The sequence below is a fragment of the Brassica rapa genome, chromosome A10, assembly GCF_000309985.2.
Source record: "Brassica rapa cultivar Chiifu-401-42 chromosome A10, CAAS_Brap_v3.01, whole genome shotgun sequence".
NCBI lineage: Eukaryota > Viridiplantae > Streptophyta > Magnoliopsida > Brassicales > Brassicaceae > Brassica > Brassica rapa.
The window spans coordinates 20,350,674-20,368,444 of record NC_024804.2 but is presented as its reverse complement, the minus strand read 5'-3'; the positions used below and the strand labels follow the sequence as shown (position 1 = coordinate 20,368,444).

At 38.4% G+C, this 17,771-nt stretch overlaps 5 protein-coding genes and 1 non-coding gene across 9 annotated transcripts; 3 read left to right on the top strand and 3 right to left on the bottom strand.

Annotated features, from left to right (window-relative positions):
- Positions 1–167: 167 nt before the first annotated feature.
- Positions 168–3,968, bottom strand: LOC103847424 (two-component response regulator-like APRR7). Of its 3 annotated transcripts, none has more exons than XM_009124505.3 (9): positions 3,812–3,968; positions 3,102–3,417; positions 2,857–3,018; positions 2,632–2,765; positions 2,362–2,526; positions 2,031–2,208; positions 1,530–1,929; positions 795–1,452; positions 168–627 (listed from the first exon to the last, which is right to left on the bottom strand). In XM_009124505.3, exons 2-9 carry the CDS (start codon positions 3,397–3,399, stop codon positions 508–510), a joined length of 2,115 nt encoding a protein of 704 aa, XP_009122753.1. In that variant the 5' UTR covers positions 3,400–3,417; positions 3,812–3,968; the 3' UTR covers positions 168–507. The 3 variants fall into 3 exon arrangements, with proteins under 3 accessions (XP_009122753.1, XP_009122752.1, NP_001288808.1); XM_009124504.3 differs by having other exon boundaries at positions 3,689–3,930; NM_001301879.1 differs by lacking the exon at positions 3,812–3,968 and having other exon boundaries at positions 508–627; positions 3,102–3,399.
- A 311-nt stretch (positions 3,969–4,279) lies between these two features.
- TRNAS-UGA lies at positions 4,280–4,361 on the bottom strand. Its single transcript has one exon. It is a non-coding gene; the product is annotated as a tRNA-Ser (tRNA).
- An 85-nt stretch (positions 4,362–4,446) lies between these two features.
- Positions 4,447–6,152, top strand: LOC103847420 (DNA topoisomerase 6 subunit A). The gene is made up of 2 exons (XM_009124502.3): positions 4,447–5,066; positions 5,210–6,152. Exons 1-2 carry the CDS (start codon positions 4,530–4,532, stop codon positions 5,960–5,962), a joined length of 1,290 nt encoding a protein of 429 aa, XP_009122750.1. The 5' UTR covers positions 4,447–4,529; the 3' UTR covers positions 5,963–6,152.
- Positions 6,129–10,102, bottom strand: LOC103847423 (pentatricopeptide repeat-containing protein At5g02830, chloroplastic). Its single transcript, XM_009124503.3, has 12 exons — positions 9,544–10,102; positions 9,379–9,466; positions 9,097–9,301; positions 8,845–8,952; positions 8,500–8,664; positions 7,835–8,425; positions 7,680–7,745; positions 7,508–7,588; positions 7,193–7,290; positions 6,867–7,077; positions 6,694–6,754; positions 6,129–6,562 (listed from the first exon to the last, which is right to left on the bottom strand). Exons 1-12 carry the CDS (start codon positions 10,100–10,102, stop codon positions 6,234–6,236), a joined length of 2,562 nt encoding a protein of 853 aa, XP_009122751.1. The 3' UTR covers positions 6,129–6,233.
- Positions 10,103–10,332: 230 nt separating this feature from the next.
- Positions 10,333–12,774, top strand: LOC103847419 (protein REVEILLE 4). Of its 2 annotated transcripts, none has more exons than XM_009124500.3 (9): positions 10,333–10,618; positions 11,003–11,060; positions 11,158–11,281; positions 11,348–11,509; positions 11,617–11,733; positions 11,816–11,925; positions 12,059–12,118; positions 12,258–12,401; positions 12,514–12,774. In XM_009124500.3, exons 1-8 carry the CDS (start codon positions 10,428–10,430, stop codon positions 12,306–12,308), a joined length of 873 nt encoding a protein of 290 aa, XP_009122748.1. In that variant the 5' UTR covers positions 10,333–10,427; the 3' UTR covers positions 12,309–12,401; positions 12,514–12,774. The 2 variants fall into 2 exon arrangements, with proteins under 2 accessions (XP_009122748.1, XP_009122749.1); XM_009124501.3 differs by having other exon boundaries at positions 10,334–10,618; positions 12,280–12,401.
- A 103-nt stretch (positions 12,775–12,877) lies between these two features.
- LOC103847418 (mediator of RNA polymerase II transcription subunit 4) lies at positions 12,878–14,503 on the top strand. The gene has a single exon (XM_009124499.3). It carries the CDS (start codon positions 13,012–13,014, stop codon positions 14,272–14,274), a length of 1,263 nt encoding a protein of 420 aa, XP_009122747.1. The 5' UTR covers positions 12,878–13,011; the 3' UTR covers positions 14,275–14,503.
- Positions 14,504–17,771: the final 3,268 nt, after the last annotated feature.

The window sequence follows — 17,771 nt, the reverse complement described above, 5'->3', positions numbered from 1 at the left end:
CTTTCCAAGTTGTAGTGACTAATCACACACAACTTGTATACGCAACAACCGTAGTTCATCATAGCGGTTGCAATCAATTGATATAAGAGTGTTCTTTTTTAGAAATGGAGTTGAAATATTTGTTGAAAAACAAAAGAAAGGAGATAATATCAGTAAACTACAATATATATGCTCCAAAACCAATATAGCTTATACAAACAAACAGTGGGTTATTGTTTTACAGAAGTTTACAACATCTACAACCACACCCTCCAACTCATGAACCAAATCCTGTCCTGAATCCACAAACCACACTATACGATGACAAAATAACAAACAATCAATTTGTCTGTCGTGTGTGTTCGTGGAATACTAGTGTAGTAGTATCAAAGAATCACACTTTGAGGGTAAAGAAAAATTGTTAAAAAGAAGTGATATATAGACTGATAGACAGATCCCAACAAGGATGATGAGAACCTTGCAAGTTTTTTTTCCTGCGGACAAGTGTTGGTTTAGCAGTTTTTCCCGTTAGCTATCCCTCGGCGTTTTTACGTCGTTATCATCCGTTGCAGCAGCTGTTTTTCGGACGAACTGGCCACGGACACGAGGTCGTTGTTCCGCTAGTTTTTTCCTGCTTTGGTATCGCACCTGAGTAAAAATAACAAACCACTTTTATCTATCACCCACTAAGGCAACAATTGTCAATATTTTCAAATACAATGGATTTATATCTTTAAGTTTCCTGCGTTATATACTGTGTATCTTAAATGATGACTATAATACATAAACACACAAGTATCTAACAATCAAATTACCTTCTTTCTGAAGCACCTCTCCTTTCTCTTCTGACGGAACTTTGTCAAAGCAGCTTCCCTTTGAGAGATCTTATTCTCATCTGCTACATTCCCACTTCCACTTCCGCTACCATCACCACTTCCGCTTTTGCCAGCACCATTTTCACTTCCCATGTTCACTCCTCCAGCATTCATGCCATTACTGCTTCCATATGGGTCATTGCTTCCATGACCACTACCTGATCCACTTCCATTCACACTGTAATTGACTGTGTTGTTGTTGTTGTTGTTACCTTCAATCGTCTCATTGTACACATTAGACGATCCATATTGTGGTGGTAACTTCCGCTCAGGGACGTGAACAAGATTATGCGAGGAGTGATGATGATCACACGGTAGAGGCTGAAACAATGAACGCTTTGCTGATGAAGATCCTGCCGGGCTTACTTTTGGAGCTCCAGGCTTTGTGAAAGCGTTGTTCACAGTTGTGGAACTCATTTCCACGTTATTGCTACCGACGCGGGAGTGATGATTGCTAGGGAGACTCTCGTTCATGTTTGAGTGACAATCACATGCCGCTTCAGTCCTTTTTATAAGTTCTTGGCAATTATTATCATGCCGAGCATTGCTTCCCAAGTTCCCGCCAGAAAGCTTATTGTTGTTTAAGGCTGGATTATACCTGTTCAAGTCCAACAATATAACATTATATATAAAAACAGAACTTTTAGGATTTGTTTATGATTCTACAGTAAGTACCTTGAGAAAGCTGAACCCTCTGAACGCCTCAGCACATTGCGGTCATCTCTAACTATTGTCTCATCATCTTTAGCTCCTCTATGCCTCTTTGAACTATGTTCAACGTGCATTGGCTCTTCGGGGTTTTTGATGGCAGCTTCATTGGTGTCTACAGTTTTGCAGTGTGTGGTAGTAGGTGCCTCGGGTTCTCTGTTATCTTGAAGTTGATGACCAGACGTAGCTTTGAAACCCGAGCCTCCGTCTTCATGCATTTGTTTACTTGAACGGCTTTCACTATTGAGGTCCAAAGGTCCCTTTCCAACGCCAGTGCTTTTGGTTAAGGGTTCATCTTTTGGCTCCAGTGTCAGATCACAATTTCCATGTATACTAATCTCCAAGTCTCTACCCATTGTGATATCTTCTGCAAAAATTATTTAAAAGATTTATTCAATAACATATTTTAAAGTTTGTGATAAAGAAGAGTATGGAAGAAACTGAGAGATCACAACTTCTTTTCTTTACCAAATTTTTCATCCTGTTCTTGAGTCTCCTTCTCAGCAGGTGCTGCGATCAAGTGATTACCGGGAACCTCGGGGTTGGAATGTACCACTTGTGCGCAAGTGCTATCAACTCGATCCCATGGAGATACCGCTCGTGGACTGTCATCATCAACCTCCACAGCTTTTTTCGTCCAAGAGCTCTGAAGAAAAAAAAAAAAATATATATATATCAAAAACAAATCTAGATTTTACAAATAAAACTTCAGAATTGGTTAACATCATTTAATTCATCACGGGGAAGGCAACTTATCAGATAATATATTAGATTATTGATATTTGCACATTTTTCTAACCTGAGCACCACTGCCATCACTACTTCCATCACTAGCATTCAGGCCATTGCTCTCATTCTCATTCTCACCACTGCGTCCTGAATCGTTGTCAGATTTCATAATAGTCTTTGATTTCACAGACTTTTGAGTTTGGTGAGTTCCGCTTTCACTTCCACTGCCGCTAGACTGTGAACAACAAAACAAGGAAATCAATAATTTGAAAATGACTTCATCACATCAAACAGATAAAACAACTCCCAACAGTGTTTCAAATATGAGCAAAGCACTTACACTCTGACATCTTCTCCAAACATGTTGCCAAAGGATTTTAAGCTCGTTTTTTCTTATGGGCTTAACGAGAAAGTCAACAGCTCCTTTTGATAAGCACTTGAAGACCAGCCCCATTGAGTCATGAGATGACATCACTGCAACAACAAATCTCACAGGGGAATGTAGTTAAAAAGCATCACAGGGGAAGTGACTGATGCACAACGACAAGAGAGATAAAGAACTCACTAATGACAGGGATGTTCCGACGGGATTTGTGATTTAAGATCTTGCATAAGAGGCCGATACCAGATAAGTAAGGCATGACTACCTCCGTCAACACAATATCAATATGATTGTTTAGATCTTCCAACACCTTCCAAGCTTGTACACCATTAGCTACCTCAACAACTGCCATGAAATAAAAAAAGAAGTTACTTCTCATTATCAATTAATGGATGCAAATATATACACATATAGGCTTCAAAACTGACCTTCATAGCTACAATTACGAAGAAGCGCAGTAACTATATAACGAGTACAGTCATCATTCTCCACCAGCAGCACTCTTATTGTTCTCACATGAAGAAACCTTTCCCAACAAACAGTGGCCGGTGTTTGCTGCGAAATTGGAATTTGCAGTCCACCCCCAGCCCCTCCTGCACTCCCGTTTCTCACATCCATAACAACTCCATTAGCTTTATCTTCTCCACTAAGCCTCTCTTTCGTCTCAACGGGCTTCTGATCAGTGACTGGGTAACGCGAACCCTCACCCTCCTCATTAACATTCATCACACCAGCTCTGCTTCCCTGTGTTCAAAATAATCAAAATATTAAAACGCTTCTCCTCACCACTCTAAGCACAAACCTGAATCCCTAATTTCGATAAACGCAAAAAGCTAGAGGGGTTATATAAGAATCAAAGAGTAACTCAAGTTAACTAAACAAAGACTTGATTACTGCAAAATCATCAAAACCTAAAAAACTGAATCTCGATTCTCGACCTAATCACATCAAACAAAATCATCTGAATTCCAATTCCTACAATAATCAGATTCTAAAACGAAGAATCGAGCTCTACCTTAGCATCCAGAAATTCAGATCCAGCACAAGCAGCTAAACATGGAATCAATAATTAAGAAAGGAAAGCAAATACACAAAGAGAATCTGAGCTTCTCTGCTTATGGAAAGAAGAACAAATTACACAAAGAGAGTGAGCCAATTTGATTTATCTCCCCAGAGAGTGGATATCGGAGACGACCATAAGTTTTTTTTTCTTTCCCGGAGATGGATAGATATTAGAAAGTTTGTCGCGGAACCAAAAAAAAGAAAATAAAAATTGAAATATCTGACGTGGATAAAACTAGAGGTCCCGAACGTCCGATAAGACCCACGTCTGATCGGATATTTCCACATCACGTATTCGCAGGGATTGCTGACGTGGAGCATATCAAAAACACACGTTCCCGACGCTAGTGGCGGATCTTTAGATCTTTTTGGGTTGACACGTCGCGTAGTGGGTAGGGAACGCCAAGTTTAATCTCATCTGGACCGTCGACTTGATTCTGGCCAAAGAGGCTGCCGTTTAAAGATTTTAGCAGATGTGATTAATACTGGGCTCAATATATGGGCCGTAAATCAGGCTTTTAAGAAGAAATCCAATAAAAAAAAACGTCGACAGCAGGGTTCGAACCTGCGCGGGCGAAGCCCAATAGATTTCAATTTTATCTCCTTAACCACTCGGACATATCGACTTCTTGTTGTTTCTTCCTCACTAGATTGCTCACTAATCATATCTATTATCGCTTATATAAACCTAGAATAAGCCTCTCACTCACCAGAAACGTTGACCTAGTGTAATATTTTCCCGCCATCGTTAGTACCAGAACTCTCTCAGCCGCAGCCGCATCTCCGTCGCCGTCATGGCGGATAAGAAGAAGCGAAAGCGAACTAAAGAGGACAAAGATGAGGATCTTCCTTTCAAAAGCATCCTTGAATCAGACGAAGCTATCCTGAAACTTCTCAAATCCTACATCTCCTCTTCTCTAACCGCCGCCGCCGCAGGAAGTAGCGGCGCCTCCTCCTCGTCTTCATCGAAACCGCTAACTCTAGCTGACCTCTCCCTCTCATCTTCCTGCCGTGAAGTTGCTGATCTCTCCCTCTCCTCCGTCCAGACGGAAATAGAGACGGTCATCGTTCAGATCGCCCGTTCAATCCTCGCAGGCGATGGCTTCTCCTTCAGCGTTCCCTCGCGCGCCGCATCTAACCAGCTCTATGTCCCTGAGCTAGACCGCATAGTGCTTAAAGACAAATCTACCCTCCGTCCCTTTGCATCAGTTTCTTCTGTCAGGAAGACAACTATCACCACGCGGATACTCGCCCTTATCCACCAACTCTGCCTCAGGAACATCCACGTCACCAAGCGTGATCTCTTCTACACTGACGTTAAGCTTTTCCAGGTAAAGTTTCTTCCTTTCAGTTTTACACATTCCAAGCTCTCAGATTTGATAATAAAGATTGTCACTTTTTGATTCGAAAGAAACTCTCCGCATTGATTATGTGGAATAGTTTGGAACCAATTTGCAACCTTGATTAATCTCAGGACCAGACACAGAGTGATGCTGTGTTGGACGACGTGTCGTGTATGCTCGGCTGCACAAGGTCAAGCCTCAATGTAATTGCAGCGGAGAAAGGTGTGGTGGTGGGAAGGCTCATATTCAGTGACAACGGAGACATGATAGACTGCACAAAGATGGGGATGGGTGGGAAAGCCATTCCACCGAACATCGATCGAGTTGGAGACATGCAGAGTGATGCTATGTTCATACTCTTAGTTGAGAAAGATGCAGCTTACATAAGGCTAGCTGAAGACAGATTCTACAACCGGTTCCCCTGCATCATCGTCACTGCAAAAGGCCAGCCCGATGTAGCCACGAGGCTGTTCTTGAGGAAGATGAAAATGGAGCTTAAGCTTCCGGTGCTTGCCTTGGTGGATAGTGATCCTTACGGGTTGAAGATCTTGTCGGTTTATGGATGCGGGTCGAAGAACATGTCTTACGATAGCGCAAACTTGACTACACCTGATATTAAGTGGCTTGGGATCAGGCCAAGTGATTTGGATAAGTACAAGATTCCTGAGCAGTGTAGGTTGCCGATGACTGAGCAGGATATTAAGACCGGGAAGGATATGCTGGAGGAGGATTTCGTGAAGAAGAATCCTGGGTGGGTCGAAGAACTTAACCTGATGGTGAAGACAAAGCAGAAGGCTGAGATTCAGGCGTTGAGTTCTTTTGGTTTCCAGTATTTATCAGAAGTTTACTTGCCCCTGAAACTGCAGCAGCAGGATTGGCTCTGATCTTCAGGTTGCTGTTCTTATTGAGTTACTGTTCAATTAGAGACCAACAAGTTTACTGATATGTGTTATCGCAGAGATCGATATTTGGGTTTTAAATTGTGTTGTATCGGTTTACACAGAACTGGGAAGATATTTGTAAGCTGTTTTTTCTGAATGTACACAGATATTTGCATCAAGATATTCTGCAATCTTTCCTCGTTATTTTTCTCCAATTTAGTTTGAAATTTGCATAGAATACAAAGATGATTAGTTATGTACCAGTCAGGATCAACTACTTTTTGCGCTGCAGCCACTTATGCAAAGACGCCTTTGTCACCATCAACCTCTCCAGAATTGCAGGCCTCCTCGTAGTGGACATACCGACAATCGACTTGGTGTTCTCTGAAGTATGTTCTGTATTTTGGTCTGCATCATCCACAAATCTTGCATCCTGTGTTATATCTAGCACACGTCTTTGTCCAGCAGGAAGAACCACCAGAGACAATTCATCTTTCAGGAGCTTTACTAGCGCATCTTTTACAGCAACCTCTTGCTTCCCTGAATCGGTATTTGCTTCACCGGTTCCTAGGATGATCACCAAATCATCTTTCACAACATCACCTGCAAGAGGGAGATTCAGTTAGTTACAATAGTGCATGTGATACTTGTATGATCCAATTTGAAGTGGTTAGTGAGTCAAAACAGTAAATGAAAGAGAGAGGATGTATTGGTTTATGTGTATTGATTCTTACCTCGTGTATAGTCTTCCTTGATCATTCGCAAAACTGCTAGAACAACAAGTCGAGCCTCAACCTGTTAATGGATGAATAAGGTTGACATGAGCATATGCTTCAGGAGTTGGATTGATAGGAGTATAAGCACATAAAATACTTCAATGCCTCATTGGTTGTCACCATTAACTTACCTTGGTAAGTTCTTGAAGGTCAATTGCAAGGTGTCCGGATGTTCTCTCTTGCAAGTGCGAAGCTACTTTTTCAATGAGTAGACTAACAGGTCTCCCAAAGTCAGTACCTTCCAGGTCGCTTGCTTTGTTTTGGCTTTGGCTGTTTTCCTGAATGACTCCTTCGCACCACTCCTCAATAAGTTCCTTGAGAAAGTGATCGTTAGGTTTGTACCTGCAGTATAGTGGTTTTGCTTGTGAGAAAAGAGGAACATCTCTTCAGTTGTATGAAGATACAGAACGATCAAACGAGAAATAGAAGTATATTATAAAACTTGATTGTACTTTACCCTGCTTTTCGCATGTCCTGATATATGGCTAAGCATTGCCTCACTTCAAGTAAAGAACCATATTTGCTTCGTGCTTTGAGAAGCGTATTATAGGTCACCTGAGAAACAAATTTCTGGTATCAGAAATGCTGAAACAACTGAGAAACTGCTTACCCTGTCCTATCTAAATGTAGTTCGTTTAGCTAAAAGACTTTATTTACTTAATTCCGGTCTGCTGCTAAGGTGGCGTAAACAGTTAAATCCTTTTGCTGAAGGATTAATATACAGGAAATAAGAGAACAAAAAGCAATAAAGCCATCCGACAAGGAGAGTTACCCAGTTTGGCTTTATCTGAAATCTCCTCATCTCCTCGAACAAAGAAAATGCCAACTTTAAACTTTTATTTTCCGCGCATATCTACAAGACATGTTGAAACTTTACACCTCTGAGTTGAGCAATAACTAAGAACAAGGGAGAAATGTCAGCACTACTAAGAGAGAGAATAAACCTTGATAGCTGTTGTGTAGGCAACAACATCAGGTCTGGTTCCATCTGAATGCATAGTTCTCAGAATCTGTGCTGGAAGAAGAATTTCTGTTAGGGAACTTATAACCTTTCTGCATATAACAAATTCAAAAAATATCAAGAGAAGAGTTGACTCACCCGTACGGCACCTTCTACATCGCCTGAACCTCCACATATATCAATCAAAGTCGACCACGTTATTTGATTAGGCGCAAGACCTAGGCTCTTCATTTCGTCCATCAATTCTTTTCCTCTATAGTAATCGGTACCACAAGCTTTCAAGAGTATATTATACGTTGCTGTTGTTGGTTTGAAGAAGAATCTATTTGAAGCTTGGATATAAGGTGAAGAATTGCTTTTCACCAAAGACCCTGGACCATGATGGTTCAATTTATTTGGGTTGAAAACGCCACCTTTACTAATTATATCATCTGCATACAAGGCTTCCTTTGCGGAGCTTCCCTTCCAAGATTGAAAAAGTCGAAAGGCTCGATCATACTGGCAAGCTTCAACGCAAGCATGCAGTAGGATGTTGAAACACTGAGAATTGGGCTCGCAACCAGATGCAAGCATTTCTTCAAATAGGTGATTTGCCTGCTCCACTAAGCCTGCGTTGGCACATGCGCTGATTAACGACGACCATGTATGAGTATTTGGGGTTACACCAACAGATTGCATATCCTCTTTGACTTTTAGAGCCATTTTCCACATCTTTGCATCTGCAAAAACCTGATCTCGAGGCATTATTTAGAGACCCAAGGGATACAATATGTCTTGCTTTACCAAACATGCCAATAATATACCTTTATAATAGTACAATATGTAAAGGCGTCCAACTTCAACAGTCCAGAGGATTCCATTCGTTTTGCTTCTTTGTATATGTCCTGGGCGAGATCAACCCGTCCAGCCAGGCAACATGTTTTCAGTAGTATGTTGTAGGATGTCATGTCAGCTGTAACATTAAGTTTCTGCGCATGACATGTAGAGTTTGAAGGTCAGTCAATACGCACTCGTAAATCTGAAACAGTTCACCTACTCATAACTAGAACCAACATCAAAATATAACCTACCAATTCGAAAAACTATCTAGGACAGTTCACCTACTCATTAAATTACATAGTGTTATCAAGAGAGAAGGAAGCACACACCTGCATATTCTTGTATACTTTTAGTGTGTACCCAAGATCATGGGAATTAACATTCATTAGGCTGTTCATAACATAAATATTTGGCTTAATGTCTTCTTTCAGTAGATCCTGCCACAAGAATTTGAGTTAACTTCAAGTGAATGTACCCAAATGAAAAAAAAAACTTGAAGAGCGCATGCACTTCTGTAGTAGCAACTTAGTATTTCAATTAAGTGATGCTTACGTGAAAAGCCAGTATAATCAGGGAATTACCTCATATATGTACCTTGATTTGACATAATCACCACAAAGGCCACAAACATCTATCATAGTGCGGTATATATACATGTTAGGAGCATCCAAAATCTGTTTGCAGGCTTCATATGCTGTCATTACAGAGGCCATATCTCCTTTCTTCCCAAAACCAAGAATAATTCTACAAAGCAGTATCTCTGTATGCGGCAAAAGACATGCGTATCTGCATTGCATATTCATCAAATCATTAACACACACACTCGTGGTTATTGGCCCAAAGAAGACCAGAACAAGCCTTACCTAAGAGCTAACTGGGGATTGGAAATGTCAACACAAATCTTGATGACATCAAACGGATCCACCAGGTCTTTGATTTTGAATCTGAAACCTGTAAATATCAATCATCCGAGGTTCAAAGTCTGTTTTAACAGCACAATGTAACAGCAAGATTGATGGTATATATACCGGCAAGTATCTCCATCAAGTCAATAGCTTTCTCAACTTGCACAGAGTTAGCCATTGCGCGAAACTGCTTCCTCATCAGCTTCACAGACGAGTCATCATTGACGAGGTCCAACGGAGCAATCCCTACCTTCTCAATTCTCTTCAGAGTGTAAACCACGCTCTCAACCTTCCCTTGCCTAAGATTCAATGCAATCCCTTTCGATAAGAGATCAGAATCAACCATCGAAGCGAATCGCGCCGCATTGGCTCCGGACTCCGCAGCTAAGGTCTCGGCGATGAGCGCTACGTCTTGGATTCTGCCGTCCTCGGCGAGCTTCGAGGCGAAATCGGCGTAATACTCCACGGAACCGTCTGGAGTCCATCTCACGGCGTCGGGGAAGTGATTTGAGAGATGATTCGCCGATGAAAGTGAAGGCAGTTGCTTGGTGAGAGAAGAAGTGTATTTAGTTTTACGGTTGTGCTCCGGTGCGGTGGCGTAGCGGCGGCGGTGATTGTGGTGGTGGTGGTGAGGATTGGTTATGAGGGAGGAGGAGGGGAAGACGATGACAAGGTCTCTCATTCCTCGCCAACGGTTAGGATCATCATCATCAATCACACTGGCTCACTCTCTCTGCTTTTTATTTTATTTTATTTTTATTGGATTGGATTTGAGAGGCTGTTCTTACGACTACTGAACCGGACCGGGTTTGTGGTGGTACAGTACACCGGTTTGACATTTAATTTTTAATAAAATTAAAAAAGGGAGAAAAATGTATGGCCTCAAAATCGAAGCGAACCGTCTCCACATATTTATCACCAACTTCTTGCCCGCCATGTGGATAATCCTCATCTCTCTCTCTCTCTTCACTCTCTCTCTCTAAACGATCGCTATCTTGGAAAAACCGATGACTTCGTCGCTTTCAAGCAATCCGATGGTCGCTGAAGAAGAAAGACCGATGGAAACGTCAACAGATCTTATAGAGACAACGACGACGGAAGCTCCGGAGAAGAAGGTGAGGAAAGCCTACACGATCACTAAGTCCAGAGAGAGTTGGACGGAAGGAGAGCACGATAAGTTCCTCGAAGCTCTTCAATTGTAAAAATCTCTTTCTCTCTTCTTCTACCTTTGGATTTGGTTTGCTGAATTCGTGTCGTCCTGAGCTCTAATTGTAGTTGAATCTGCTTAAATTTGCTTCATTTCTTCTTAGTCTGTGCTTAATACACTAATCAGACAAAAGTTTGTATTTTTGGTCTGGTTATGTAGTAGATCATCTAGATTTTTGCGTGTCAGATGAATGTTAATTGGGATTTTGCAGAAGCTACTTTGTCATCTTACGTTGTCAACATGTTTCAGTAGAGGATTTAGCAAGTGGTTTTCCTTAATTAATGAATTTTTATTGCAAAAGCCTATGTCTTTTATTCAGACACTTTGTTGCTGATACTACTTACTGGTATCTGACAATTCTCTTGCGGTTCTTAGGTTTGATCGTGACTGGAAAAAGATTGAAGATTTTGTTGGTTCAAAGACAGTTATTCAGGTTTGAGATCCAGCTGCTTTCGATTTTGGTTTTAGTAATAAAATACATTGGCGTGTTTCTCCACACAGTCTTAATGTGCCTACTTGATTTACAACAGATCAGGAGCCATGCGCAAAAATACTTTTTGAAGGTCCAGAAAAACGGGACTTTAGCACACGTGCCACCTCCTAGGCCTAAACGCAAAGCTGCTCATCCTTATCCTCAAAAGGCATCGAAGAATGGTTAGTTCTATTATGATTAGAAATTACATTGAGTCGGATCTGAACTAAAAACTCAATTGTTTGCAGCTCAAATGTCGCTTCATGTTTCAATGTCCTTTCCTACTCAAATAAATAACGTGCCTGGATTCACTTCATGGGATGATGATACCTCTGCATTGCTTAACATAGCCGTAAGCGAGGTTATTCTACCAAAAGATGAACTTACTACTCTTTGTGGAGGAGGAGAAGGCATGCATTCTCATTTGTACTCTTTTTTTTTTTTTTTGTATTTTGCTTGGCATTTGAGTTTCTCCACATGATGAAGGTTCATATGCTAAATATGTTATTTGTTTCAGATGTTATTGAATCGAATGGGTCAACAAGTGGGGGTAGTCCTTCAGCATCTGGTATAGGAAGCTCAAGCAGAACACTATCTGATTCCAAAACGGCGAATCAAGCTCCCTCAATGCACGGTGATTATTCAAACAATTGTGGAAACTACTTCTTGAGCTTTTATTTTATGGTAGACATTGTTCTAATTGGTAGTTTTTGCAGGTCTTCCTGATTTTGCTGAAGTTTATAACTTCATTGGGAGTGTCTTCGATCCTGACAGCAAAGGCCGCATGAAAAAACTCAAGGAAATGGATCCTATTAATTTCGAAACTGTGAGTTAGAACCTGCTTGATTGCCTTTTTAAGTAAAATCATGTGTGTGACAGTAATATATTCATCATTTAAGCGTGTCTTGAACTCTGCGTTCTCCTTGAGTACCCTTCACTAATCGCAGTATGCCTTGCAGGTTCTGCTATTGATGAGAAACCTCACAGTGAACTTGTCAAACCCTGACTTCGAACCTGCTGTAAGTGTTACGTTGATCATAACTTCCATGCTCGTTGGAAATAAGTCTATTTCTATCTTGGTTTGTGTTCATGCTCGTTAGGCACATGAACTACTGACTTCTGGATTATTGCAACAAATGTAATTTAACCTTGAAATAGTCTGAATACTCTGATGCTGCAGGGGAAGGTCCTGAACAATTAAGCTCTTAGCAGGGCAGTGCGGGACCCCTGGTCAAGAACCAAACAAGTGATATATCTTCTTGGGGAACTTCTTGCTCACAACAACTGTCTATCAGCTATCAAGTAAGTCTGGTTTTGATCTCGTCCCTCTGCTGCCTATAATCCGTATCTCATTTCTCTTAAGGAGCTTACCAATTGGCTATCTAATCTCTTTGCATTTGGTGGATTGTGTCAGATGTTGCTTGCGGTTGTTGTCTGAGGAGAACATAACTGACCAAGAGGGGAATATGGCAGTTTTGGTCAGAACCAGTTCGGTGAATGGTAGATCTCTATATATATTTATCAATGTGTGTGTATGTAGTTAAAAAAATGATATCTATTTATTTGTTCATGCGTTCTGTAATTTGTAGTCACGATTGTATTTATTTTTTGGTCATACATACATATACTGAAACCAAAGGCAAAGTATCCAAACCGTCGCATTGTTGTATCTGTATCCAGCTTCTCTTAATATTTTGAAAACCCGGTTAACGGTAACCAGAAAAGGATCGAATTGGTATGGGCCGAGAGGGTCTTTATGGGCCGCAAGGGTCTTTAAAACCCTCTGTCGTGGCCTGAAGGTTTGAAAGTTTGGGTGTTTTCGCAACTGATCACAACCGTCGATCTATATACCAAAGGAAGTTCTTCGATGTACTCTCCCTAGACTGTTCTCAATTTTTCGCCGGCGGCGAGGATGCTACAGCATCAGATCGGTCAATCTCCGGCGAGACTAGGGCTAACAGGCCCTGGCTCTCCTTCCGTACAAAACCTAACGCCTTCTCGTCATGGCCATCCAACCTCCTCTTCCTCCTCCCAATCTCACCACCAACAACAACAGATCCAACAACCTCCTAACCTACCACCTTCCTCCGCCGCAGCCTCATCCTCATCCTCGGCGGCTGTTTCCTCGTCCGCTTTGCTATCACTCCTTCCGCCGCTTCCCCGAGCGCAGGCTCTTCTCCAGCAGATGGCGGTTTTATCATCCAAGCTCTTCGACGTCTCTCCTAATCGCGCGCTCTGGCTCTCCGCCTTCCGCGGCTCCCTCCCTTCGTTCCTCACCTCGCACTCGCTCCCGCCGCCTCCGCCGCTCGAAATCCCTAATCCTTCGTCCACCAAGGAGATCCTCTCTCAGTTCAATTCCCTCCAGATGCAGCTCTTCGAAGCCGTCACGGAGCTTCAAGAGATCCTAGATCTCCAGGACGCGAAGCAGAAGCTCGCGCGTGAGATCAAATCCAAAGACTCGTCTCTCCTCGCCTTCGCCAACAAGCTCAAGGAAGCTGAACGTGTTCTCGATATGCTCGTTGACGATTACGCCGATTACCGCAAACCAAAACGAACCAAAACTGAAGACGAAGAGAATGACAATGAGTCTTCTCCCTCTGTTACCACCACAGTCTCTTCTCAGCTCAAGCTTAAGGACATCTTAGCCTACGCTCACAAGATCAGCTACACAACATTCGCTCCTCCTGAGTTCGGCGCAGGGCAAGCGCCTCTCCGTGGCGCATTGCCACCAGCTCCACAAGACGAGCAAATGAGAGCTTCTCAGCTCTACGCCTTCGCTGATCTCGACATTGGTCTACCTAAAACCGTGGAGAACATCGAGAAGAAGGTTGAAGCACTCATGGAGCCACCACCTCCACCAGAAAGCATGAATCTTTCTGCGATTCAGGGCCTGCTTCCACCGAATATCGCAGTTCCTTCGGGATGGAAACCGGGAATGCCGGTGGAACTGCCGAAAGATTGGCGCTTGCCGGCTCCGCCTCCTGGATGGAAACCAGGAGACCCTGTTGTGTTGCCTCCTGAGTTAGTTCCTGCACCTAGAGCCCAGGAGCAGCGGCCTCCTCAGGGACTTCACAGGCCGCCTGACGTCATACATGTCCGAGAGGTTCAGCTTGACATTATGGAGGATGATAGCAGTGAATACAGCAGCGATGAGAGTTCAGACGACGAGGAATAATCAAACACTATGATTCTCGATATAAAGGTAATGGTTATCCTATGTTACTGATAGTTCTTGATTAAAGTTTGTGTGACTGATGTAAAATGTTCTACTTGCTAAGTCTCTAGAGGCTTTTCGCACCAAAATATGGATTCGAATTCTGTTTACAGAAAGAGTTGTTGCATCTTTTTCTAGAGAGCCAGTGTTTAGCGTGTTTCTAATAAAAGTTCTAACTTTCATGAAAGCATTTGATGCCGTTCGGCTACAAAGTTAAGTTGGATCGTCGTTGATCTTGTTTCAAATGATCACAAGTGAAGTGTGGAACTTGGAAATTTAAATGTTTTGTAGCAAAAGTTCAGAATGTTCAGCAGATTTCTCTACAGAGTAAAATGCCACATACCACATACTCAAAAAAACTATCAGAGTACATACTGTAACCTACTTTTCGTATATATTAAAACTATACAGTACTCTCATATTTCAAATTTATTCAGACTAATATCAGCCATTTTACTCTCGAGTACAAGGATTATACATTTCCAAACTAATTAATACTATAAAACTATTCAGCCCAGTATAATTTGAGGAAAGGCCCAAGAAAATAGGATTTTCTCATATTTGGGCCTATGGGCTTTTCAGACAATAGATTTTCAGACAAGAGATACATCAACCATTTACTATATATACTAGGGATTAACCCGGGCTACGCCCGGGATTTTTTTTTTCTTTAATTTAAGTTGTTAAATTATTTATATTTAGGTTATGATATATATTTATATAAATGTTAAGATGCATGTCATAATTAAAATTTATTTTTAAATTATAACACATTAAATTAACATATTTTTTACTATTTAAATATTTTTTTTGAATTTTGTTGGCTATCTAGTTATCATATTTATCAAAACTATCTGTTGAGTGTTGGAATAAATGTTTTAGAAATTTAATCAAACTGCAGAGTATTTTCGGATCGACCACATGCTCAACAATCGATCGATCCGTAAAAAGATGGTCGATCTACTTAGCCAGGTAAGTACAAATTTAGCAAAAATATCTTTGATTTTTAAATATTACTATTCTTTTGAATATTGTTTTTTTTTGAATTGTATTTTCTGATTAAATCATTGTATTATAATGTTTATGTAAATATATTTTTGTGATGTTTGAATTTGTGTTGTTCGTATACTTAACCTAGGTGATATTGATGTTTAACAATTTATTGTTTTCTGGAAATAGAAAATAATGATATATCAAAACGTATGTAATACTTATTAAATGATAGTATAATGTAAATTATATCCATTATTTGAAAATACCATTTGTTGTTTTTATTTTATTTTTAAATCAGAAATGATTTTTATTTAAAAACATTATTCATATATAATATAATAGTTTAAGTTTGGAAGATTAATATATATATATATATATATATATATATATATATAAATTATGTATATTTTTTAAAAAATAATTTAAGATATTATATATTGAGTAACTGAATAAAAGCTGAATTTCTTATCTTGAAAATCAAATATTTATATTTTTGTCTTCATGTTATACTCACCAATCCATCATTGATATTTATAACTCAGTATGTTTAAAAAAAATAGTTTTAAGTAATAAAAAAATTTAATAAATTAAATTCATCACCTATAATGTTATGTAAACTATATTTGAAAACTCTCTAAAATTGTATTTTAAGCATAATATTACTATTATTTAATTTAAGTTATTTTAATCATAAAATATGCTAAACCAACTTAAATTATATTTACAATAGGACCATCCTAAACCGGTTACTAAACCAAAAACAATACTAAACCAACATGATGTAATGGTTTCGGGATAAACGCTTGAATAGTTATTAATTGTAATGGTTTGATCATGAAAGAGTTAGTATGAATATTAACAATAAAATTATGGATTAGATTAATTTAAATTTGTAAGAATACCTTTGAGTCTATGAAAAGCAATTCAATTCCCATGAATAAGTTTGGCTTTTGGAAGTTGCGGGTTTCCCAACAATGAATCCACCTAACAAAAAGTTCGTTGTTATAAAAAATCTCCTTCAAGGTCATTAAAAGTTTTTGGGACGGCAAGAGTTGATGGTGGAACCATTTTTTTGCTCGAGTGTTTTGAAGTTTTCCTTGATAGTGTGAGGTTGATGTTGATGGAATAGTGAGTTTTATAGAGACTTTCTTGATGTAAAACTATACATTTTTATTTTTTTTGTTTAATATGGTATTTCCATTTTTATATAGTTTACTACCATTTTAAAATAGATGTACATTTTAAGATAGATGTATAAATTTTAATGTACTTTTTCCATTTTTTAAAATGTTTATTTCCATTTCTTATATTTTTTATTTACATAATATCTATATTTTATATTTTAAAATAGATATTTAAATCTTAATGTACATTTTCCATTTTTTTAAATTGTGTATTTACTTTTATTATATATTTTACATTTTACATTTTAAGATAGATGTTTAATGCTTCATGAACTTTTCCATTTTTTTAAAAAATTGTATATTTACTTATTATTATTTATATAATTCATATATTATATATTATATTATTTACTTATTATTTATTTTCCTGTATATGTATTTCCATTTCTTGTACTTTTTATTTACTTAATGTCTCTATTTTACATTTTAAGATAGATGTTTAAATCTTAATGTATGTTTTCCATTTTTTTTAATTGTATATTTCCATTTGTTATACTTTCTATTTACGTAATATCTATATTTTAAATTTTCAGATATATTTTGAAATCTTAATTTAATGTTCCATTTTTTAAATTGGGGATTTACTTATATTATATATTTACTTAATATTTATTTTTCTTTATATTGTGTATTTCTACTTCTTATACTTTCTATTTACTAATAATTTTATAATTTAAGATAGATTTACATTTTAAGATAGATGTTTAAATACTAATGTAATTTTTCCATTTTTTTCAAATTGTGTATTTCTTTTTCTTATACTTTCTATTTGCGTAATATCTATATTTTTCATTTTAAGATAGATGTTTAAATCTTAATATACTTTTTCCAATGTTTTTAAGTTGTGTATTTCTTTTTCTTATACTTTCTATTTACTTAATATCTATATTTTACATTTTAAGATAGATGTTTAATATTTAATGTACTCTTTCCATTTTTTTTAAAATTGTGCATTTACTTATTATTGTATATATAATTCGTATATTAATATATTTATAATATTTAATTATTATTTATTTTTCTATATATTGAGTATTTCTCTTTCTTATACTTTATATTTAGTTAATATTTATATTTTATATTTTAAGTCTTAATGTATTTTTCCATTTTTAATGTAAAACGGTAATATTTAATAGAAGAACTTGGACAAATAGTCAAATAGTTATATTTATGTTTTTTTATTTTTTTTATAAAATGGTAATGTTACATTATGGAGATAAGCCGTTTTTTTAAGTGTAAAATGGTAATATTACATATGTTTAATGTAGTATTTTCATTTTT